Below are 24,980 nucleotides of genomic sequence, written 5' to 3'. Positions count from 1 at the left end.
GAGCCTCTGATGGTGTGGCTGGTGTGGTTGGGTCCTGTGATGGAGTCGCTAGAGTAGATATGGGGACAGAGAAGGCAATGGAGTTTGTTACAGGGATAGGTTTCTGGGTTAGTGTTTCTGTGGCGTGGTGTGTAGTTGCTGGTGAGTATTTGCTTCAGGTTGGGAGGGCTGACTGTAAGCGAGGTTTGGCCTGCCTCCCAAGGCCTGTGAGAGTGGGGGATCATTTTCCAGGATAGGTTGTAGATGCACTGATGATGCACTGGCGAAGTTTTAGCTGGGGGCTGTACATGATGGCTAGTGGTGTTCCGTGGCTGGCTCACTACAAAAGCAATTTTCCCTCTCTTGGGATTGACACCTCCTCCTCAATTATTGGGCTGGACCAGATCCACCTTGACTAAATTGGCCTTCAACATTGGTTCTCCACTTGTAAGGTTACGGTAGCTCCCTTCTCTTTATGTACCAATGTATATTTATGCTTGTATCTGTAATTTTCACTCCATGTATTTGAAGAAGTGGGTTTTTTAATCACAAAAGCTTATGCCCAAATAAATCTGTTAGTCTTTAAGATAATAAGATTGCATACTATTTCCTTAAAGGTTGAGGGGAGGGATAGCTCAGTGGTTTGAGCATTGGCCTGGGTTGTGAGTTCAATCCTTGAGGGGACCATTTAGGGATCTGGGGCAAAGGTAAAGGTAATAATTGGAGATATACCAATCTCCTAGAACTGGAAGGGACCTTGAAAGGTCATTGAGTCCAGCCCCCTGCCTTCACTAGCAGGACCAATTTTTGCCCCAGATCCCTAAGTGGCCCCCTCAAGGATTGAACTCACAACCCTGGGTTTAAGAGGCCAAAGCTATCCCTCCCAAAAAATCTTTCTGGGGATTGGTCCTGCTTTGAGCAGGGGGTTGGACTAGATGACCTCCTGACAGGGGCGGCTCTATAAATTACGGCGCCCCAAGCAGGGCGGCGCACGCGGCTGGAGCAGAAGTGTCTGCGGCGGGTGCGCTGGTTCGCGGCTCCGGTGGAGCATCCGCAGGCATGCCTGCGGGAGCTCCGTCCGAGCTGCGGGACCAGCGCGCCCGCCGCAGTCATGCCTGCGGGAGCTGAAGCGGAGCCGCGGGAAGAGGGGACCCTCCGCAGTCATGCCTGCGGCAGGTCCGCTCGTCCCGGGCTCCGGTGGACCTCCCGCAGGCATGACTGCGGAAGGTCCGCCGGAGCCAAATGCCGCCTTGCCCCGACAATGCCGCCCCACGCGCCTGCTTGGCGCGCTGGGGTCTGGAGCCGGCCCTGCCTCCTGAGGTCCCTTCCAACCCTGATATTCTATGAATCTATAAGGTGCCACCGGATTCCTTGTTGTTTCTCTGGGAGTGGCATATCCTCCTCCCTTCATAATGAAATGACAGTGACAGGGATGTGTCATTGAGGTGACAAAACATATGTAGTCTGTCATGTACAAACCCAGCTCCTTGTTGAAATGGAATGGGGGTCTGACACGAGGAAGCATATTGCACAGGAACAAAGTTGTGGATTGGTGAGTAGTGTGTCCCTGTGTCCCAGCTCCCTCAGAACGGCCTGAAGGTTGTGGGGATGTTGTGCCTGTGATGACCGAAGAAAAAGTTTGTCACATACGGTCTGTAAAATCCCAGTTTCTTATTCAAGCTCTCCTTACAGTGTAGAAGAGGGGCAGAGGCATGACCTGGGGCAGCATATTGTGCAGGAACCAAGCTTTGGGTCATAGAGTAGCATGTCCCAGCTCCTTCAGCAAAATCTGATGGTTGTGGGGAACGGGTCACTTGGGGTGACCTGAATGGCACATAGTACTTACAGTCAGACACACGCCAACTCCTTGATTATTGAATGAATTCCGAATTGGCTCATTTAATTTTTTACCACAGGAATGTGATTGTATAACTGTATAAGGTCCCATGCTGATGGATTTTAACTGGTTTGGACCTTGCAATAAGGACCTGGGAACCACAAATCAGGAGCTGGGGATAAGGAACCAGCTTCATCCTCCTGCTTTGCGGCCCCCTCGGCCAGGAAGAGGGGCCAGCAGCGCCCCAGGAAAGCGCCCCCAAGCCAGACGTTGCAGCGGGAGGGAAGGAGCAGGGCGGAGACGTACCAGTTCCCGGCTGGGTTACGGTCTGGGCCCGCTCAAAAGGCCCGGGAAAGCAGGCGCATTAGGAGCGTGGAGCGTGGCTAGCACCCGTGTCCTCGGATTACTGCCGGCAGGTCAGCTGGGCTCTGCCCGCCGGGCCCAGGGGCCGCCGGGGACAATGGCCGCTCAGAGGAGCCTGCCCAGCTGACAGCCCCGAGGACGGCTCCTGCGGAGCGGGGGAAATAGCCGTGGCGAGGCAGCGGGGATAAATAGAGGCCGGCCGGCAGCCCCGGGCACCGCCCGGCACCTCTCCGCGGCCAGCCCCGCAGCATGGCGTGCCGAGCGGCCGGCGAGGAGCTGCCGCGCCCCTGCTGCAATGGCTACAGCGAGCTGGCGCCGGCCGACATGCGCCGGGCCCTGGTGCAGGAGCGCCCGGAGAAGCACAGCCGCGAGGAGGCGGCTGAGGGCGGCGAGCTGCCTGCCTTGGAGGACGCCTACCTGAGCATCCTGGAGGGGCTGGGGGAGAACCCTGCCAGGCAGGGGCTGCTCCAGACGCCCAGGAGGGCTGCCAAAGCCATGCAGTTTCTCACAAAAGGCTACCAAGAAACCATCGAGGGTGAGTCCTGCTGGCCCCAGGGATGCGCTTTGCTGACACCTGCCTGTGACGGTCGTGGGGGTTGGACTGGATTGGGGTCCCCATCTATGTGCGCCCACCTACTGGCCGCCGGACAAGCAGCCACCGAAATGCTGCCAGGAAGCGATGCCACCAAAATGCCACCGAGAAGCAGCAACATCAAGAAGCGCCGTTGGCGAAATGCCGCTGATTTTCAGCGGCATTTCGGCGGTGACGCCTCTTGATGACACTGCTTCTCGGCGGCATTTCAGCAGCTGCTTGTCCGGTGACCACACTCCTCGGTGGCTAGTCGTCCGGCGCCCGCCACACAAAAACGATGGGGACCACTGCACTAGATGACCTCCTAAGATCTCTTCCAACCCTAATCTTCTATGGTTCTATGAAGGGGAAGGTGCAAGCGCCCCTGGTCTCTGCCTCCCTGCTCATGGAGACCAGAGTCCCTCAGCTAGACCCTCTCCTCTCAGCTGCTGCTTCATTGTCTTCCACCCTCCTCCAGGGACAAGGGAGGTGGGAGTATAGCTTGCATTGGACCCATGGCTGATGGTGAGAGCGACCAGCTTTTCAACTACACCAAGCCTCCTTCAGGGCTGGGAAACTGACTCAGTGGGTCACAGCTAACCACAAGGTGGAACAGAGTGGTTAGGGTAAAAGTTAACACATCTTTCAAGGGATCATTCAAGGTGAAGTGGCCTATTGACATCCTTCCTGTCATAGGGAGGGGAAAAGGCAGCTGGGGATGGGTGGGGGATAGGGTGACCACATGTCCCGATTTTATAGGGACAGTCCCAATTTTTGGGTCTTTTTCTTATATAGGCTCCTATTACCCCCCACCCCCTGTCCTGATTTTTTACACTTGCTGTCTGGTCACCCTAGTGGGGGGCAGGGGTAGTGGGTTACAGATTGTTGTAATAAGCCACAAATCCAGTGTGTCTATATCTGATCCCTCAGTCCTCATCTTCAAAGGAAACCTGCACAGCTCTTTCAAAAAAGAAGCCTGGAAGCTTAAATTCATAACTCTGCTAGACACTAAAAGTCAGGGACTGAATAGAGACTAGGGTGACCAGATGTCTCAATTTTATAGGGACAGTCCTGATCTTTGGGTCTTTTTCTTATGTAGGCTTCTGTTACCCCCCCCCCACTCCTGTCCCGATTGTTCACACTTGCTGTCTGTTCACCCTAAGAGAGACACTGGATTTATGGCTTATTATAACAATCTGTAACCCACTAATAGCCCCTTCCTCCCCCAGGTGCTTCCCTCAACTGGAGGGTTAATGGACCACTTCACCTTGAAATACATTTTAACTACTTATGCTAAACAATCTCTTCCACCTTGTACTTAGCTGACACTGTGAATAAGTTTCCCAGACCTGAAGAAGAGCTCTGTGTAAGCTCCAAAGCTTGTCTCTCTCACCAAGAGAAGCGGGTCCAATGAAACAGGCGCCTCTTCCGTGGGTGCTCTGGGGTTCCACTGGCAGCTCCTTGCCCTGCCCCAGCTCACCTCTGCCTCCACTCTGCTTCCTCCCCTGAGCACGCCGCCGTGTCCTGCTTCTCCCCCCTCCCTCCCAGTGCTTGCGCCGCAAAACAGCTGTTTCGCGCAGCAAGCCTGTGAGGGAGGGGGGGGAGGAGGAGGAGGAACATGGTGTGCTTGGGGAGGGGGCCAATAAAAACAGGGAAATTTCTCCATTTTACTCTCCAGCTTCAGGATAGTGATCATATGTATAAGTGGCATGGGGGGTGGGGGCGGAAGTAATTTTTGAATAAATGAATCTAAGCACACTCATAGAAAACTAATATGCCATTTTGTGCTATGTTTGTACAGTGCCTAGCACAATGGGGTCCTGGTCCAGGACTGGGGCTCCTTTGCATTACTGCGATACAAATAATGGGAAACAAGAATTTCAGCTTGAGCATCAGTTAAAAAAGAGGGAGGGGGAAGGCAATTGGCAGCAGGCTCGAGGGTTGTGTATGAATTATTCCTGAAGGTATGCTAATAAAGTTTAAACTTAATAGTATCTTTGTTACCTTAATTTTGTAAAATAAGGCCCTGTGCCCGCAAACATTTTGGGGGGGTATGCAAATAAGTTTACTGTTAGAAGTGAATTTATGCAAACAATGGTATCCAGGAGTAAGAATCAATTGCAATTATACCTTTCAGGGATTTTTATCCTAAACTTTTCTTTTTCCACTGTTGACATTTATATTAGTTAAATTTTCCCCCATTTTGTATTTTTCTGGTTCTCTATTCTGTATCTTAATATCCACAATAGAAGCTGGTCTCTGTGATGACAAATTTTTCTCATCTTCATTGTTTAGACTTTTCTATTTCAAATGAACATAAACAAATAAGGCTTTGCAGCTTCTGAAGTACAGATTTGATAAAGAATTTGTGTACTAGAGACTCATCTTCTCCAAACAGATAAAATTATTTTATTTGGAAATAAGCGCATATACACCTAAACAGTGGGTGCTGTCCTCTTTCCATTTATAGGCATGCACTGTGATCAGTGCTCCCTTCACCCTGCCTGTGACTGGGAGCTGGGACCATTCAGTAGGCCCCAAAAAGTAAGAACTGCATACAAAGAAGTTTAGCGCTGCTTGGCAGGGCTGAAGCCCACTGGATGTTACCTGTGTATAAAGTTACTTATATGTGTGTAAGGCGGGGTGTGCGAGTTGAGTGTAGGATTCCACCTGTACGTACAACTGATTTTTTAAAATATGCTTTCAGTTCTATACAACCATTGAATTTCAGCTAAGAATATGTCCATATTAAAACTATTTTTAAAAGGTTTGGGGTTGTGCTTTTCTCTCTCACGTCAGATTTTGTTTTGTGCTTAAGAAAGTTGCAGTATATGCAAAATGCTGTTTAATCCTGCGTAGAATCTTTCATTATCTGCTCATCTTGTCCTTTCAGATATACTCAATGATGCAATCTTTGATGAAGACCATAACGAAATGGTGATCGTTAAGGATATTGATATGTTTTCCCTTTGTGAACACCACTTGGTACCCTTCTTTGGCAAGGTAGTTATCCATCTGCCTTATAGCAAATATTTGTCATTCAGAGGTCTTGGATATTCTACTGAATAAAGGGAAATAAAATGTGTTTTGAAAAACTAGGGTGAGGTGTTGCTCATAGCCAATGTAGTCCTGTAGAATCCAGAATAATCATTCTTAGGAAGAGTTTTAAAACATGCCAACTATGATGTGGGGATTTTGAGGTGATAAATAGAGGATTTATTTTGTGGACTAACTGCATCTGCAGCATGAAGCATATTAGCATCAGGAAAGAAGAGCCATATTTTCTATAGTATGGTAATAGGAAATTGATTACCCTTGGAGAAACTCCTTAGCAGGGATCCTAGAAATCCATTTGCTGCAGAAAAACATGGAATATGCATTTTTACAGAGAATCTTTAGTTTTTACATTTTGTGGAAAACTAAAAATGTATTTATTAACTAAATTTTACTGAAAGTACCAGTTTCACTTTTTCAGTGCATGCAACCTCCCCCTCTTGTGGTTGGTTTTTGAATACATTTTAAATCTACATAGCTAAACATCTCCAATAAACTGCTTCTGGCGTATATAAGTTACTCAGCGGCATAAAGGGGTTCATATTTTAATGCATCTCAAATTTAACATAAGAACGGCCATACTTGGTCAGACCAAAGGTCAATTTAGCCCACTATTCTGTCTTCTGACTGTGGCCAATGCCAGGTGCCCCAGAGGGAATGAACAGAACAGATAATCATCAAGTGATCCATCCTGTCGCCCATTCCCAGCTTTTGGCAAACAGGCAAGGGACACCATGCCTTCCCATCCTGGCTAATAGCCACTGATGGACCTATCCTCCCTGAACATACCTAGTTCCTTTTTTGAACCCTGTTATAGTCTTGGCCTTCACAACATCCTCTGGCAAGGAGTTCCACAGGTTGACAGAGTTGTGTGCAAAAATACTTCCTTCCTGCTGCCTATTAATTTCATTTGGTGACCCCTAGTTCTTGTGTTATGAGAAGGAGTAAATAACACTTCTTTATTTACTTTCTCTACACCAGTCATAATTTTATAGACCTCTATTATATTCACCCCCCCACCTCCATCATTTCTTTTCCAAGGTGAAAAGTACCAGTCTTATTTATCTCTCCTCAGATGGAAGCCATTCCATACCCCTAATAATTTTTGTTGCCCTTTTCTGAAGCTTTTCCAATTCCAATATATCTTTTTTGAGATGGGGAGACCACATCTACACACAGTATTCAAGATGTGGGCGTATCATGGATTTATATAGAGGCAATATGATATTTTCTGTCTTATTATCTCTCCCTTTCTTAATGATTCCCAACATTCTGTTTGCTTTTTTGACTGTTGCTGCACCTTGCGTGGATGTTTTCAGAGAACTATCCACAATGATTCCAAGATCTTTCTTGAGTTGTAACAGCTAACTTAGACCCCCTCATTTTTTATATATCTATATCTATAGATATATAGATAGATAGTTGGGATTATGTTTTCCAATGTGCACTACTTTGCATTTATCAACATTGAATTTCATCTGCCATTTTGTTGCCCAGTCACCCACTTTTGTGAGATCCTTTTGTAGCTCTTCACAGTCTGCCTGGAACCTAACTATTGTGAATAGTTTTGTATCAGTTGCAAATTTTGCCATGTCACTGTTTAACCCCTTTTTCCAGATCATTTATGAATATGTTGACTAGGATTTGTCCCAGTACACGCCCCTGAGGGACACTACTATTTACCTCTCTGCGTTCTGAAAACCGACCATTTATTCCTACCATTTGTTACCTACCTTTTAACCAGTTACCAATCCATAAAAGGACCTTCCCTCTTATCCCATGACAGCTTACTTTGCTCAAGAGCCTTTGGTGAGGGACCTTGTCAAAGGCTTTCTGAAAATTTAAGTACACTGTGTCCACTGGATGCCCTTTGCCCTCATGAAGGGGTCAACACGCAAAGAATTCTAGTAGATTGGTGAGGCATTATTGCTCTTTACAAAAACCATGTTGACTCTTCCCCAATGAATTATGTTAATCTATGTCTCTATGGCAATTTTGTTCTTTACTATAGTTTTAACCAGTTTGCCTGGTACTGAAGTCAGGCTTACCAGCTTGTGATTGCAGGGATGACCTCTGGAGCCCTTTTTAAAAATTGGTGTCACATTAGCTATCCTCCAGTCATTTGGTACAGAAGCTGATTTAAATGATAAGTTACAAACTACAATTAGTAGTTCTGCAATTTCACATTTGAGTTCCTTCCGAACTCTTGGGTGAATACCATGTGGTCCTGGTGACTTCTTACTGTTCAGTTTATCAGTTTGTTCCAAAACCTCCTCTAATGACACCTCAATCTGTGACAGTTCCTCAGATTTGTCACCTAAAAAGAATGGCTCAGGTTAGGGAATCTCCCTCACATCCTCAGCCGTGAAGACTGATGCAAAGAAGTCATTTAGTTTCTCCGCAACGACCTGATCATCCTTGAATGTTCCTTTAGCATCTCGATCGTCCAGTGGCCCCACTGGTTGTTTAGCAGGTTTCCTGCTTCTGATGTACTTAACATTTTTTTTTGCTATTACTTCTTGAGTCTTTGGCTAGCAGTTCTTCAGATTCTTTTTTGGCCTTCCTAATTATATTTTACCCTTCATTTGCCAGTGTATGCTCCTTTCTATTTTCCTCATTAGGATTTAACTTCTACTTTTTAAAGGATACCTTTTTGCCTCTTACTGCTTCTTTTACTTTGTTGTTTAGCCACAGTGGCACTTTTGGTTCTCTGTTTTTTTAATTTGCGGTATACATTTAAGTTGAGCCTCTATTATGGTGTCTTTTTTAAAAAGTTTCCATGCAGCTTGCAGAGATTTCACTTTTGGCATTGTACCTTTTAATTTGTTTTTCCCCGCCATGGGGATGTTAAATTTAATTTTATTATGGTCACTATTACCAAGAAGTCTAGCTATATTCACCTTTCGGACCAGCTCCTGAGCTCTACTTGGGAATAAATCAAGAATTTCCTCTCCTCTTGTAGGTTCCAGGATTAGTTGCTCCAAGAAGCAGTCATTTAAGGTGTCAAGAAATTTTATCTCTGCATCCCGTCCTGAGGTGACATGTACCTAATCAGTATGGGGATAGTTGAAATCCTCCATTATTATTGAATTCACTTCAGCCTCCAGCCATGAGTAATTAAACTTATGAAAAGATGGCAGAAAGATTTTAAAGTCACCCCTAAAGCCTGTGTCACTAAGTTTGGCAAGGACAAATTTCACGTTCATGGTGATGTGCTGTTCTGTACTGTATGCAACAAGGCTGTAGATTACGTTCAAAGGCAGACAATTGTAGAACACATGGAAAGCACTAAACAAACTGAATGAAAAGAAGAGGTTGAAACAGCAGGGCCATCAACAACAACAAAGAAACAGCAAAGAGTCCTGTGGCACCTTATAGACTAACAGACGTATTGGAGCATGAGCTTTCATAGGTGAATACCCACTTCGTCGGATGCATGTATTCAGCTACGAAAGCTCATGCTCCAATACGTCTGTTAGTCTATAAGGTGCCACAGGACTTTTTGCTGCTTTTACAGATCCAGACTAACACAGCTACCCCTCTGATACTTAACAAAGAAACAATACACTATGACTGGATGATTTTATTATAATGATTATAATGATGGATGGCGCTGGTAGGCTTGGAACTTGTTTTATTGATATATTTACAATTTTAAAGCATTGTGTTCAGCTGATACCTATATATATTGTAGCTAGGGAAACTAAAGTGAAGCATTTCATTTTAATTGTGGAAAAACACAGAGTTTTATGTTTGTTTTTTAAAATCGGAGAATTTTGGATTTTTTTAATCATGGAAAACTAGGATTCCTGCCCCTTACACACTAAATATCCACTGAAGTCAATTTGTGGGGGAGGGGGGCATTGCCTGCACAGATATATGGGATCAAGCTTGTCTGAGTATGGGCAGGGAAATTTTCCCTGAAGTCTCTTCCAAACACAACTTAAACTCCTTAAAAGTGATTGCACTCAGCATCCCAAACTGGCAATCATTGTACAAGCAAAGCTCTCAACGTAGGGGCCTGCTAGAATGAAGATTAAATAAATAAATAGTTCCATGTATCTTACTCCTGCCTCTTCCCAGCTCCATCTTCCTCCCTTCCACATTGTTACAGGAGAAAAAGCAATCTCCTTCTTTCCTTTCTCCAGCTTCATTCGCTCAATAAACCTCCTCTCCTACTTGCTGCTTTCCCTTCTCGTGCCTCTCTCCGACGCTTTTTCCATGAAGACTGATAATTCTTGAGAGCTCAAATTGTTTGGAATGTACAACAACTTGAACGACTGTCTTTTTCCTTACCAAGGAATCTACTTGCTCTATATATGCTCATAAGCTACACAGCATCTATACTGGGGTTCTCAAACTGGGGGTCAGGACCCCTCAGGGGGTTGCAAGGTTATTACATGGGGTGGGGGGTCACAAGCTGTCAACCTCAACCCCAAGCCCCACTTTGCCTCCAGCATTTATAATGGTGTTAAATATATAAAAAGTGTTTTTAAATTTATAAGGGGGGGGGTCGCACTCAGAGGCTTGCTATATGAAAGGGGGGTACCAGTAAAAAATTTGAGAGCCACTGATCTATACATATGCATCTTCTCCATCTACTACATGGTGCAGGTCTGACGTCACAGGGCACTTTGTCTGCATTAAGGATCCAGTCCTGCTCCCATTAAAAGCAGCACTGAAACTCCCATTGACATCACTAGAGGAAAGATCAGGCCCAAAGCCAGCAGATTTAGGTTCTGGGAGCCCTGATCCTGCAATTTCCACTGGTGTAGGCAGACTGCTATGAATGTGGAGACCCATTGACTAGGCTAGGGCTCCTCACAGACAGTCATGACTGTGCATTGTACATTGCACCTCAGAGCCCTGAGTTTATTCAGACCTTCAACTTTCCTGCAGAATCAGGTGTGTAGTAATCATTCAGCACTTAGACTCCTGTTCATATTTGCAGGTACATATTGGATACTTACCTATAAAGAAAGTGGTTGGACTAAGCAAGCTTGCAAGGTAAGTGCATCTATGCAATGCTATAGTGAAGGTGTAAAGGCCAAATCCTGTTCTCAGTGCACAGCCCAAGTGAGGATGCCATGTACTGGGATGCTCTGCAGACAGAAAGGGACAGGGATACTTCCCCTGAAATGTAGGATAGCAACAAAGTTATTGCTCTAGAGCAGGGGTGGGCAAACTTTTTGGGCCGAGGGCCACATCTGGGTGGGGAAATTGTATGCAGGGCCGGGGCGGGGGTTGGGGTGCAGGAGGGAGTATGGGATGTGGGAGGGGGTGTGGTGTGCAGGAAGGGGCTCAGGGCAAGGGATTAGGGCACAGGAGGGGTGCAGGGCATATGAGGGAGCTCGGAAGGGGGTTGGCGTGCAGGAGGGGTGCTGAGTGCGAGAGGGGGCTCAGGCCAGGGGGTTGGGGTGCAGGAGGGGTGAGAGGTGCAGGCAGAGGGCTTAGGCCAGGGAGTTGGGGGATGGGGTGCAGGAGGGGTTCGGGCTCCGGCCCGTGCCACTTACCTAAAGCGGCTCTGGGGTGGCAGCGGTGCGCACTCCCTGCATGCCTGCCCTGGCCCCAGGGGCGGCTCTACAAATTTGGCCGCCCCAAGCAGTCATGCCCGGGAGGCGCCCCCGAGCCGCAGGAGCAGCGGACCTCCCGCGGGCATGACTGCGGACGGTTCGCTGGTCGCGCGGCTCGGCTGGACCTCCCACAGCTGCGGGCGGTTCGCAGGTCCGGTGGCTCCGGTTGAGCTGCCGCAGTCATGCCTGCGGGAGGTCCAGCCGAGCCGCGGGACCAGCGAACCGTCCGCAGTCATGCCTGCGGGAGGTCCACTGGAGCCGCCGGCCGAGCGTCCCCTCCGCAGTCATGCCTGCGGCAGGTCCGCTGCTCCCGGGGTTCCGGTGGACCTCCCGCAGGCATGACTGCGGCAGGTCCGCCGGCCCAGCCTGCCGCCCCCCCGGGAAAGGGCCGCCCCAGGCGGGTGCTTGCCCCGCTGGGCTCTGGAGCCGGCCCTGCCTGGCCCCACGCTGCGCCGTTCCGGAAAGCGCTGTGGCCCCTGGGGGAAGGGGGGGTGGAGGGCTCCGCATGCGCTGCCCTTGCCGCGCCTCCAGGTACCTCCCCCAAAGCTCCCATTGGCCATGGTTCCCCGTTCCCAACCAATGGGAGCTGCGGGAGGCAGTGCCTGGCGGCAAGGGCAACACATGGAGCCCTCTGCCCCCCCACCCCTGGGGGGGCTGCAGAGAAGTGGTGCCGGCCGCTTCTGAGACTGGTGTGGGGCCAGCAGCACCACGGGGGGCAATCCCATGGGCTGGATCCAAAGCCCTGAGGGGCCGGATCCAAAGCCCTGAGGGGCCGGATCCGGCCCGTGGGCCGTGGTTTGCCTACCCCTGCTCTAGAGGCACTACTGAAGCTTTAGGGTTGCAGTAAGCCCTGGGGTTCCTTTGGGCTGGTGGCTCTGCGTAGCAGATCCCGTTCCCACTTGCCCTCCACACTGGAGTGCATGGAGTCTACTGTGCAGAGGGAGATGGAACTCCTGTATGGCATTCTGATCTCCCTTTCACAGTGGTGTGGCGTCCCCTATGGCTCCAGAGGGGCAGGATTTTCCACTGTTCATGTAAGCCAATAACCAGGATTATGAAGGTGAGCTGAGAAGGACCCTGCTCAATAGAAAATTTAGATTTCCTCACTGTGATTCTTAAGGATAACTTACCATAAGAGAAACTGCATAAGCATTTGTGGCTGATATAAGCCTTTTATCCCATAATTGTGCTGAATTTGTAATGCCCCCCAACCACTGAGACCCCTCAGTCTAATAGAAGGGAGCTAATAGAAGGGGGCTAGTGGGAGAACGTTCCCTTTGAGGGGCTGTCAGTTTTGGCACTGCCTCCCCACTTTGGACTGAAACAGTCTTGTGAGCATGCTGCAGTGCTTTGGCATTGCTTCTCAGGAAGGAGGGGCTTAACCATGGCTAAGGATTTGTGTGAATAGTTCAGCTAAGAACCAATGGCTGGCAGTTTTATGTTTATTAGCAGCTGCTGCAAGTGGTGCTGCTTTAGCTTTTGGGTTTAATTTATTTGTTTTGTTAGCCTATATCAGGGTTGCCTGCAGTTTTCAGATATGAGCCTCTTTTTGTATAGGAACATTTTTTAATAAATTAAATTCACTTTTCTACTTAACAGGCGGAATTTGTTAAGTAAAAGTTGGTGGCCTGTACATCTTAAAAGAACAGTTCAGATGTCAATAGCAGACTATAATTAAGTGTCTAATAGCCCTGTTATAATCTATGATCACATCTTCTGCATTCTGAGCACCAGCGTGTTAATGATTGATCAGAGGCTGCTTTACAAATGTGACACAAAGGCTGATAATCCACAAACTGAAAATAGATTATAATGTGGTTAAATAAGATTTTTGAGGCAGTACTTAGCATATTTTAAAAAAATGCTTTCTTAAAGGGATTCTAAATCCATTTATATGGTACTTTGGTTAAAATAAGTGATACAAAGTAGAATATATTAATACTCAATATATAAGGTATTCTAAAATGGACTGAGTGTCAGCTGTCTGTAAATCACATTACATATTGTAATGTAAAATCACTTATACTACAGTATATTTAGCCTTCTAAATAGCCAAGATAACATCCTACTTTAACACCTGTGATACCCAGAAAGTCTATTAAGCTCAACTGAAATTGTGTGTTTAAATCAGGAGGAAATATTTATTATTCTTACATTTTCCCCCCAGAATTGTTGAAATCTTTAGTCGAAGACTGCAAGGTGTGTATCCTTTCTACAATATCTCTCTGTTCTGCTGAACTATATTTCAGCTAGATGATGCCCAGCGGAAGAAAGTACTTAAGTGTATGCCTAATTTTAATTATGGCACTAGTTCTGTTGAAGTAAACGTATTTAAAAAAAGTTAGGCATAGGCCTAAGTACTCTCCTGAACTGGGACCATAATCAGTGTGGCATATTTGTTAAAGTTGTCAAGGGACCAAACAGAAAACATCAAACTAAAGCAGCCTGATCCTACACGTCAACAGTCTATTGACTTTATTGGAAGCTTGAGGCGTCTATTCCTAAATCCAGAACTTCAGTGTTTACAGTTCAACAGCTGGGTCGGTATAATGGGGAAGTTATGCATATAAAATAGGAAATGCATTGGGGCTTGTTTTTCTGAAAGAATGAGGAAGTGTACTCAGTGCATAGGCCACCTCTGATAGGTAGCCAAGGAGGACAGCTGTCTCTGCAGTGTGCGGAAAACTGACTTTGGATAATGTATTTCACAGGGAGTGAGGGCGGTTTTGTTAACTATTAAAAATCCTGCGGGCAATCAAGGTAGATAAATATCTGCTCACTGGATAAAGAACAGATTTCAGGGCTCCAAAGCTGTCATTCCAGAACTTTTTACAAGCACTAAATTCACATTGAAAAAATAATTAATAAAACCCATTTCTAGCATAGGGGCTCATTTTATGTTAGTTATCTAGTGGGAGAATTTGATGGACTGTATTTAGAGCACCTTAGGAATGTATTTTCTTTAAGAATTTGCAAGGAGTACCAGGAGTGGCAATTACATGTAGAAAAATCATACTGTTCTCTTTCCAGTTCAAGAGAGGCTTACCAGACAGATTGCTCTGGCAATTACTGAGGCTCTGAAACCTGCCGGAGTGGCTGTGATTGTAGAAGCATCGTAAGTAATTCATTATTGTTAGTCCCACTAAAGTCAACCTCTAAGAACAGTTACCACTATGAAATGTCATTGTTACCTAAACAGACTTGGGAGAGTTGCATTTCAGTTCCTACCACAGACTTCCTGTAGGACCTTAGACAAGTCACTTAATTTCTCTAGCTCAGTTCCCCGATCTGTAAAATGAGGATCCTAATATCATTGCTCTTCGCTGGGCACATCAGGATGCCTTCATTAATAACTGTGAGGTATTCAGATGCCATGAAGATGGGGCCATTTAAGTACCTGGATAGATAACTTGTAAGTATAGAGAAATATTATAGTACTTCAGATACTATCTTATCAGAAATGGTGACCTCTGTCAACATCATCCTTTCTCACACGCTCCAACAAATGCTGCAGGGTATGTATGGGTAACTTAGCTTGAAGTGACAATGTAAAATTAAAGTGACTAAAAGTGGGGTATAAAGTTTTTGGCACATATTCCACTATGTGTCACTTTGTGCGCTCAAATAGGTACAAATCTTAGTAGTTTTTTCAGGCTTACCCCAAAAATTGTCCGATTGTATTCTAACAACATGTGGACCAGTCATATCTGGCACCAATACATTTAGGATGTGTCTACCCTGCAATTAAACACCTGTGATTGGCCATGTCAGCTGACTCAGGCTTGAGGGGCTTGGGCTAAGGGGCTATTTAATGGCAGAATAGACATTTGGGCTTGGACTGGAGCATAAAGCTCTGGGATCCTCCCTCCTCATGGGGTCCCCAACCCTGAACATCTACACTGCAGTTTTACAGCCCCATAGTCCTAGTCCCAGTCCCATGAGCCTGGGTCAGCTCACACAGGCTGGCCATAGGTGTTTAATTGCAAGGTACACATACCTTTATTAGCCAGGTTTGTGCTGTTCTGCAGGGCAAAAGTGGTGAACGTAAACTGAATAGTTCAAATATGATCTGCTTAAGCTTCCTGTCAATATTTATTCATTTATTTCAACTTCAGTCACTAAGTATGGTTGTAAACAAACAACCCCCCTCACTAAATGTTGCTTTGAAATACTACAACATTTAAAGAAAATAGAATTCAAGAATGATTCTTCTATCAATAGTTCTGAGTGAATTGGTGGCTCCCAATAATATTTGGACATGCTTTAATTAATCAAAGGCACTACTTGTCACACCGTGTATTGCTGATTATCATACTGGTAATTAGATCCAATTATCCCAGTGTGCAGGTTATTAACATATTAAACTAAGGTTGGCTATTTAACTAATTACCTTGTAGGCACATGTGTATGGTTATGAGAGGGGTTCAGAAAATGAACAGCAGGACTGTCACCAGCACCATGCTCGGAGTCTTGCGAGAAGATCCAAAAACCAGAGAGGAATTTCTTACACTGATCAAGAATTAAATGGAAACAGCTTCCCACTCACTGTTTGTTGGCTCTAACAGTAAAACCAATTGCCAGAAACTAATCACCGTGTGTGATGCAGGACTGTTTGTAGAGTCTGTGTATTAGAAATAGCTTTGTGACAGCTTGGTTCTCACTAGTGCCTTATAATGTCATAAAATATTTGGTAGAGAATGAATGTGCCTAAATCACAATTACTGAACTGAAAAGAGATTAGCTGTTTCCCAATACTAACCATAGAGTGCTATGGAAAGATGTTGCTAGATGGGAGCTAAAACAAGCCCCCCCCCCCCCCCAAACGAACAAACAAAAAAACAAACAAACCAAGCCACCACAGAAAGGTGAAATTAAGCACAAAATCCTGTGGCCTTTATGACTCAATCTTCAGCCCCTTTGTGTTCCTTGTATTAGACAAAAGGGTCAGAAAGCCAGCAGATCTCCCCAGCTGTTAGCAGATAACAGTTTAAAGATTTGACACACTAAAATGGGAATCAATCAAATGAATATCCACCAAAATAAACCCTGATATTTACCCAGAAAAATTAAGGTTTTTTGCACCGATTTTCAGCTGTTTTTGTTGTTGTAAAAGACTGAAATTCCCAGGAAAAATTAAATAAAATAAAAACCAAAAAGGGCCCTACAGATACTGTATTTTTCAAGCAAATGTATTTTGAGATACATCTGTGTATATCATAAATGTACTGTAATGATACTGTATTATACTTATGCCAGATCAGCTTGGGAATGTGCCTTAATCTTTCGCAAAATGGGGGAACACATTAAAAGCAGTGTGTGTCTGAGTAAATGTTAGCAGTAAATTAAACTGATAAATATTGGTTTTATAAATGAAATGTTCAAGAGACAAACATTTTGCAGCTCACTCTATTCAAAAGTAAATGTTGAACAGTCTTAGAGAAGGAGGTTTTATATCAATAAGAGCTGCATAACAGTGTTCAATAGTGGTGCTAAAACATATATATGAGTGTTTTGTGGAAATTGCATTAATGCATTTTAAAAAATCTTTTGGTGCATAGTTATATTTTATGTATATTTTATTAGCCTTTTGCTTTGTTACATGGAGATTGTGGGGCAAACTCTTCTTACGTGTCCTATTCTCACATGTCGTTGTAGCTGTGTTGGATCATGAAGTTAGAGAGACAAGATGGGGAGGCCATATCTTTTACTGGACCATCTTCTATTGGTGAGAGAGACGAGCTTTTGAGCTTACACAGAGCTTTTCTTCAGGTCTGGGCAGACTTGTGCAAGCTTGAAAGCTTGCCCCTCTCACCAACAGAAGATGGTTCAGTAAAAGATATAACCTCCTCCATCTTCTCTCTCTAGTCTCACATATATCAGACATTGTAATTAATTGAAGCCCTAAAAATAACAAGTCTGATATATGTGAGACTAGAGAGATTTTTTATCTTTTTTACAGTGCAAATATTTGTAATAAAATGAGCGCTATACACTTTTCTGTGTAGTAATTGAAATCAATATATTTGAAAATTTAGAAAATATCAAAAAATATTTAAATAAATGGTATTCTATTGTTTAATGTTGCAATTAAAACTGCGATTAATTGCAATTTTTAAAATCTTGTGATTAATCATGATTTTTTAAAGTAGTTTGACAGCCCTAGTTATTTTGCATTAATAGAAGGCAGAGACATGTTTATCTAGCAGTTTAGGAGCCATGAATTTTCCATGAGTTTTAATACCAAAGGAAGATGCTAACTTCCTTTTTAGCTTTGGACAAGTCACTCTGCCTCAGGCTCCCTTTCTGTAAAATGGATTGACTGCTACCTTGCAGTGGTGTTGTGAGGATAAGTTAATGTCTGCAAAGTGCTCTGAAGATGAAAATAGTCAGTGCTGAGTGTTACTGTTAATATGCTCTACACCCTCAATTTGAGCCCTGATTTTACATTACAAATAGAACAGAAAAACTGGAAACAAAATGCAGCTAGTGCACACGGTAACATAGGATGGAAATTAAAAAGAAAAAAAACCCCCAAATACCTCAAATCCAGCGGTGTGTGATATTTATGCTAAAATATGGGTAACCCATAAATTCAGATCCAAATGATCCTGCAGTATTTGGGTCTACATTTCAAATGATCTGATACTTCCTAAATATTTTCATAAATACAAAAGCCTAATGATTACCCCCCTTAAATACACTGGGCCCCAATTCCATGGTTTTGAAGGCCATCACCTTCATCTAATTTTTCTAGCGATCAAAATGAAGTGGGTAATTAACACAGGGTTTTATTTAAAATGATTTTATGTACTTTATAACATTAGCAGGTTTGGTTTTGGTTTTTAACCTGAGCTCAATAGCCAAAAAATGTTTTCAATGTTATAATGTATGTAACATTTTAAAAAAAGATATATACACTTCATCTACCATAATGCTGAGTTGTCAACTTCTTTTCTATGCAGCTATCACTGTCTTAGTCAAGCTCAGTGTTAACATGTGTTTCTCAGCCAGCTGCTGAGGAAGCAGTGATAACGAAAAAATTGATTAAAAGGAGCAAAGCGGAGTACTATAAGGCTAAGATTGTGTTATGGTGATTTTTAGTAAAAGTCACGGGCAATGAACAAAAATTCAAGGAAGCCATGATCTGCCTGTGATTTTTGCTGCTGCAGCTCCGTGGTTTCCCCTGCCACCGTGGTGGTTGGGAGCTGTGGGTTTCCCCCTCTGCCCACAGCAGCTGGAAGCTGCAGGGTGACCATATTTCCCAGGGAGAAAACGAGACACCCTCAGCTGCTCACCCAAGGTGCTCACCTCTTCTTCCCCCATGAGGCTGTCGCTTGTTGCTGCAACCCTGAGGAGGTCCCCCTCAGGATGCTGTCGCCTGTGGCTGGAACCCTGCCAGTGCAGCACCTGAGGCTGAAGCAAATGTCATGGGTTCTGTGACTTCCATGACCTCTGTGATATAAACCTAGCAGTAGCCTTAACCATAAGCAATATGGCAGGAGTGCAGCCTCTCTCACAATACCCCTTATGGTGGCCTCACCTACGGGGAAAGTGGGCTTCAGAGGTTCATCCACCATAATTCCCCATACAGATAACCACTTGTAATGCCACACACCATCAGCAGTAGTCAAACCTGGGACCTCTGCATCTTAAAGTATGAGCTACTGGAGCCTGAGATAAAAGCCTCATCTCTGGTATCTCATGAGGCAGGCTGAGACCTTCTCTATGTGGCCCAGCCATTATTAGAGCCAAACACCACACTGAATGCATGTGAGATACACTAACTTTCCTATTCAATGTGTATGTGTAACAGGATGATGCTCTTGGGGAGAGTGAGCAGTTGTCCAACAGCAGTGTCTGTGATCTCTCTGAGGGGAAGGCGTGAACCAGCTTGATAAAGGGCCACCCTACTAAAGCACGGCAATGAGTTAAAAATATCTCACGATGGGTGACATCACAGGCTGCTGACAAACTGAATGAAAGCAAAATGTACACTTTTTCTAGTTCTATCCATCACCAGAAAATAATTAGTCTTCAACGGGAAACTGTCTCTGTTCCATACCCATCTCTGAAAGCAGACGGTTAGGGATTTATGACAGCGTCTCCCAAACTTTGGAAATCTGAGCTGTCTTTCAGTCACACCCCTTGCAGCCCTGACATGTATAAATTGACATGGATAGATCTCTAATGACACATCTCCCACACTTGCTCCCCCAAGTAGCCCTTCATACATTCTTGGGGGAGTGTGTACCACACTTAAGAAAGGAGATCTATAATCAGCATTTGCTAATGTGTTTTGATGAGAACTGATATAGTTAGCTATATTGACATTTTATCATCCTATCTGAGCTAGCATGCATTGGAAGAATAGGGCAATTACACCTCAGAGCTATTGTTTCATGCTCTCTGCAAACTCAGGCACACATCGCTGAATGGTAACACTCACTTTGTATTTTGAGGACTTTCTCTGCAACAATTGCAGATTATCTTTAAACAAATGATAAAAGCTGAGACTCTGGCAAATAGCTGAGAGGTCTATACTGTATACCCTATGGGGGAATGTCCCATACTGTAGAAAACAATGATTTAGGAAACTGGTGGAAGCCAAGTGTTGTTGCAGCTGCCCTACCACCACTGTCTCAATAAAGTTCCATAAAAATAGAGGTTTGAGACAGGAGAGTAATTAGCAATGGTCCTTGTTTTTTATTCTATTTATTATTTAATTATTTTGATGAATAAAAAGATAACCACATAGGGCCAGAGTCTGATACTGTAATGCTTTAGGGTTCAACCTAGACCAGTAAGGGGTTGTATCACTGCCTGCCCTGGGACTCTGGCTGCCTTCAATGCTATGCTACTGTGGCTCACAGTTTTGACACCAAAAGCTTGTAAACAAGCATGCAGGTCACAGGCTAGCTTCCACTGCCCAGTTATGTTTTGAAGAGTGACCCCAACTCCCCCCCTCAGCTCTGAATTTACCCAAACTCATCTGCCAGCGTGACAATCTGCTGAGGTTCCCAGAATTGTGAGTTACTATATTACTCCTCTCAGCCTCAGCATGTGACAGTTCCATGACATAGCAACTTATCTGCCTGGCCAGCAAACTCTTCAGGAATCTGAGTCTAAACCTTGCCTTGTAGGTAACAAAGTGAACCCTAACACCCGAGTTTCCCAGAGATGTCTTCCTGCAGTGTTCAGCCCTTTCCTGGAACACTCCCAGAAGTTAGTTGCTCCTTTAGAGAGACAATACACGGTAGCTCGTTAATTTAACGGGGGTTTGACAAACACTCTCATATCAATCACAGCACTGCATTGATTTATAGCAGGGGTAGCCAAACTTACTGGTCCTCCAAGCTGCATACGATAATCTTAAGAAGTTCAAGAGCTAGGTGTGTCTGCCAGGGCTCAGGGCTTCTGCCTTGCAGCAGGGTGGTGGGGCTCAGGGCTGAAGGCCCTAGACCCCTCTCCCAGTCTGGGGGGGGGGCGCTCCCCATATGGGAGGGCCTGCAAGCCGCACTTCAACTGTAAAAGAGACATGTGGCTCGTGAGCCACGGTTTGGCCACTCCTGGTTTATAGTAAAAGTAAATCATTAATTTAACAAAAAAGGACAAGGTGATACCAAATATCAAGAATAAAGATAGATGTTCAAGGATTACCCCAACAGAGTGCATGGCATCCACCAGCCCTATGTGGGAAATCAAATTAAAATGTTATTTGAAAGAGTTTGCTTCTCCAGTTAGACACACTAAGGCTCATATGCCTATTCATGCACCTAATGGATTGCACCAAATGCCTGTTCTCACTTTCTGATGACAAATAAGAAGAGGGAAGCATTACATTTACAGGAGATAAACTTGTTTGAGCGATTGGCTGAACAAGGAGGAGAACTCAGTGGACTTGCAAGCTTTAAAATTTTACATTTTCTTTTTGAGTGCAGTTATTTTTGCACATAATTCTACATTTGTAACTTCAACTTTCATGATAAAGAGATTGCACTACAGTACTTGTATTAGGTTAATTGAAAAATACTATTTCTTATCATTTTTACAGTGCATATATTTGTAATAAAAATAATATAAAGTGAGCACTGTGCACTTTATATTGTGTTGTAATTGAAACCAATATATTTGAAAATGTAGAAAACATCCAAAAAATTTTAAATAAATGGGATTCTGTTACTCATTTTAATCGCGCAACAGCCCTAGACCCAATGACTGAACAGTAACATCCCCTGAAAATCTGGATCCTCACTGGTTTGTCAGTCTCCAAAAGCAAATCAAGGAAACAGGCCCATCTCTGACAAGAAAAAAAAACAAACAAACCTTACAGAAGTGAAGAAAAATCCTGACTTAAGCCCAGGGAAGCTGATGACACTCCAGTTCTGATCCCATCCCCCAAAATCAGAGTCTAAGTGTTCTCATCAGTGGAGGTTGGGTCCCAAACACTGCCATGGAGAATATAAAATGCTGAGCCAACATAGAAGAGCCTTCATGCAGACACTGAAGTCACCCAGAAATAGTCTTGGTGACAAAAACACACTATTGTAAATGGTTTTCATTTAATAAACTTCTACCCACACAAGACTACAGTATTAGAACATTGTATCAGAATAAACTTAGAACTGTTATCACTTAAGTGAGCCAGTTGCAATACAAAGGTTTGAAACATTAGTAATACCTGCAAGTTTGCTGTGGAGTTCCACAGATTGACTGTGCATTGTGAAGAAATATTTCCTTTTGTTAGTTTAATTTTAATTTGCCTATTAATTTCATTTGGTGACCCCTAGTTTTTGTTTTATGAGAAGGAGTAAATAATTCATTTTTTACTTCCTCCACGCCAGTCATGATTAAGGCTGCAAATCATTCACTGAGGTCTCAGCTTCTGTGACTTTCCGTGACCTCTGTGAATTTTGCAGTGCTGGTGTGGCTGACCTCAGGACCACCTGGAGCAGCAGCAGCCACCCCCTGCTTGGAGCTGTGGCAGGGCCCTGGCCTGACGCTCCGCCCCCCCACAACAGGGGGCCCCAGGCCACCCCTAGCTGCAGTGGGGCCCTGGGTTCCTCCTTTCCCCGCCCCCAGCAGCAGTCTTCAGGAGTACCCCCCTCCCAGCAGGTAAGATTTAGTCACAGGTATTTTTAGTAAAAGTCACGGATGGGTCACGGGGCTGTGACTTTTTTTTTAAATTGCCTGTGACCTGTTTATGACTTTTACTAAAAATACCCATGACTTAGCCTTAGTCATGATTTTATAGGCCTCTATCATATCCCCCCTTAGTCATCTCTTTTCCAAGCTGAAAAGTCTCAGTCTTATTAATCTCTCCTCATACGGAAGCTGTTCCATATCCCTAATAATTTTTGTTGCCCTTTTCTGAACCTTTTCCAATTCCAATACATCTTTTTAGAGATGGAGTGACCATATCTGCACACAGTATTCAAGATGTAGGTATACCATGCATTTATATAAACAGCAATACGATATTTTCTGTCTTATTATGTAGTATGCTGTCCTGCCACAGAACAGTTCAGTGGCAGGGGAAGTGATTCCTTCATCTAGTCTGTGAAGTGCTTTGAGCCCCTTTGGGATGAAAGAATGGTCATGGCTTGCAGCTAAAGAAACTCAGAACGCACTGTGGATTGAGTAAGGACACTTCCGTTAACATTTTCTATTAGGGTATCATTTAGTTAACTGATGTGTGCAGAGCAACACTTCTTGCATTATAGCTTATCCTCTCTTTTCTCCCACTAATCTCTATCAAGCCATGATTTACACTTTGCTCAAAAGTAACTATCAAGTGATCATGGAGTACACAAGTAGCAGAAACCATATGAAGAACAGGAGTACTTGTGGCACCTTAGAGACTAACAAATTTATTTGAGCATAAGCTTTCGTGGGCTACAGCCCACTTCTTCGGATAGAATGGAACATATATTGTTACATACTAACACGGCTGCTACTCTGAAACCTGTCAAAGAAACCATATAGAAATTCAGCAGCACTGGAGAAAGCACCAATCCCACTAAATCTGTCAATACAAGTCTCTTTTATAACCTTTAGGAATTATATGGTAGGCTGATCATCTCTGGAAAGAGTACATTAAAAAAAACAAACAGCAAATTCCCATTACCAGTGTTCTTTTAGTCTCTATTGCACAATATGCTAAGAAAAAAATAATCTTAATACTCAAAAAATGTTTGGACTGAATGGTTTCATTATCTTTAACCTCTTCATTTGCCTACATGGAGTCAGTGCATTTCTCCTTGATGCTGGGACCTTTTTCCTTCTTGATCCTAGGGACTCCTGTAGTAATTTACATTATTATTTGTTGACTGTGCCCTAGCTGCTGTGTGGCACATACAGGAGACATGGCCCTGCCCTGAGGAGCTTACAGTTATAAGTAAATAATGAATAGATACTATTCAGAACAAAGCACTGGTTGATCATAAAGTGGATTTATCACACATCGCTATCAGTTTTTCCATTTACTAACAAACAGCAGCACCTTAAGTTCTTTGCACAAGAATTATGTTTTTAAGAGAAATTGGAAAGTCAACATTTGGAATACCAAGAAGCTAGTCACTTCTGTTAACAAACCTGTCAATGTGGGGGTCTGGATGGAACACTCTATGAAGACCCACTTATGGAAATGGACACATTTCAGTGAAACAGAGGAAGTTCAAAACGCACTACATCAGAAGATCAAAGTCAGCATAGTGAGGGTGTGATTAGTTAGATTTTTGGGATCAAATGAAGGGTGGATGCAATAGGAGAGTTTTGCAATAAAGTTCAGGCCAAAGAATAGGGATGGGAAAAACATGAAGGAGGATAAAGACATGAGAGCTGGGAAAAAAGGCAAGCACTCTAACTTCAAAAGATCAGGCTACTACCGAGTCTGACCATCGTTAGGAAATGCTACAAAACCTCTCTCTTCAAAAATGCCTTTCCACCATAAGAAAGGCATTCACAACACTGACCCCTTCCCCAAACCTCTACCAACAAAACAAATATTAAAAAATCCTACCCAAAGCAGAGTTGTCACACTGAGAAGGGGGAAGTGTCAGACACACCATGAAGTCTATTAGGAACTTTGCTAATGATTTTATGTACAAAGCACTCAGATACTACAGTGGTAGGCAATTGTTTAAATCTCTAAAATAGATAAGGAAGAAATGTGTAGAACATTAGCAAAATCAACAGGATCAAGGGTAGGGCTATTATAAGGAGTAGATATTGGTAAAATGAGAAAGGTGGAGTAGTGGGGAAGAACAAGGGCTGGTAAAAGGGAATGGAGTGGATGGGTGCAATGAGGAAATGAAGAATCAGGAGTGGAGCAAATAGCAGGAAAGATTGGCTTTGAAAAGAATCCCCACACTCCTCAATACGTCAAACCAGGACAACAAGGATTGAACAAAACTGAAATGACACTGAAGATACTAAACCTTCTCCAGTAAACAAAGGCACTGAGGCACCTGACATTGTGCTCAAGTGGTTAGAGGAGAGTGGATCTCAGGACTCCTGGATTTTGTTCCTAGCTTTGGCCCTGTGTGGCCTGTCTGTGCTTCTGTTTCCCATTTGTAAAAGACCTTATCTAGCTCAAAAGGCTGTT

At 44.1% G+C, this 24,980-nt stretch overlaps 1 protein-coding gene across 1 annotated transcript; it reads left to right on the top strand.

The window, feature by feature from the left end:
* Positions 1–2,102: 2,102 nt before the first annotated feature.
* LOC123365737 (GTP cyclohydrolase 1-like) lies at positions 2,103–16,195 on the top strand. The gene is made up of 6 exons (XM_045008598.1): positions 2,103–2,714; positions 5,644–5,753; positions 10,756–10,811; positions 13,545–13,576; positions 14,408–14,492; positions 15,775–16,195. The coding sequence occupies exons 1-6, from the start codon at positions 2,429–2,431 to the stop codon at positions 15,899–15,901; spliced, it is 696 nt and encodes a 231-aa protein (XP_044864533.1). The 5' UTR covers positions 2,103–2,428; the 3' UTR covers positions 15,902–16,195.
* Positions 16,196–24,980: the final 8,785 nt, after the last annotated feature.

The sequence above is a fragment of the Mauremys mutica genome, chromosome 3, assembly GCF_020497125.1.
Source record: "Mauremys mutica isolate MM-2020 ecotype Southern chromosome 3, ASM2049712v1, whole genome shotgun sequence".
NCBI classification, from domain to species: domain Eukaryota; kingdom Metazoa; phylum Chordata; order Testudines; family Geoemydidae; genus Mauremys; species Mauremys mutica.
The sequence above is the reverse complement of the archived record's forward strand: the minus strand, read 5'-3'. Positions and strand labels throughout refer to the sequence as shown.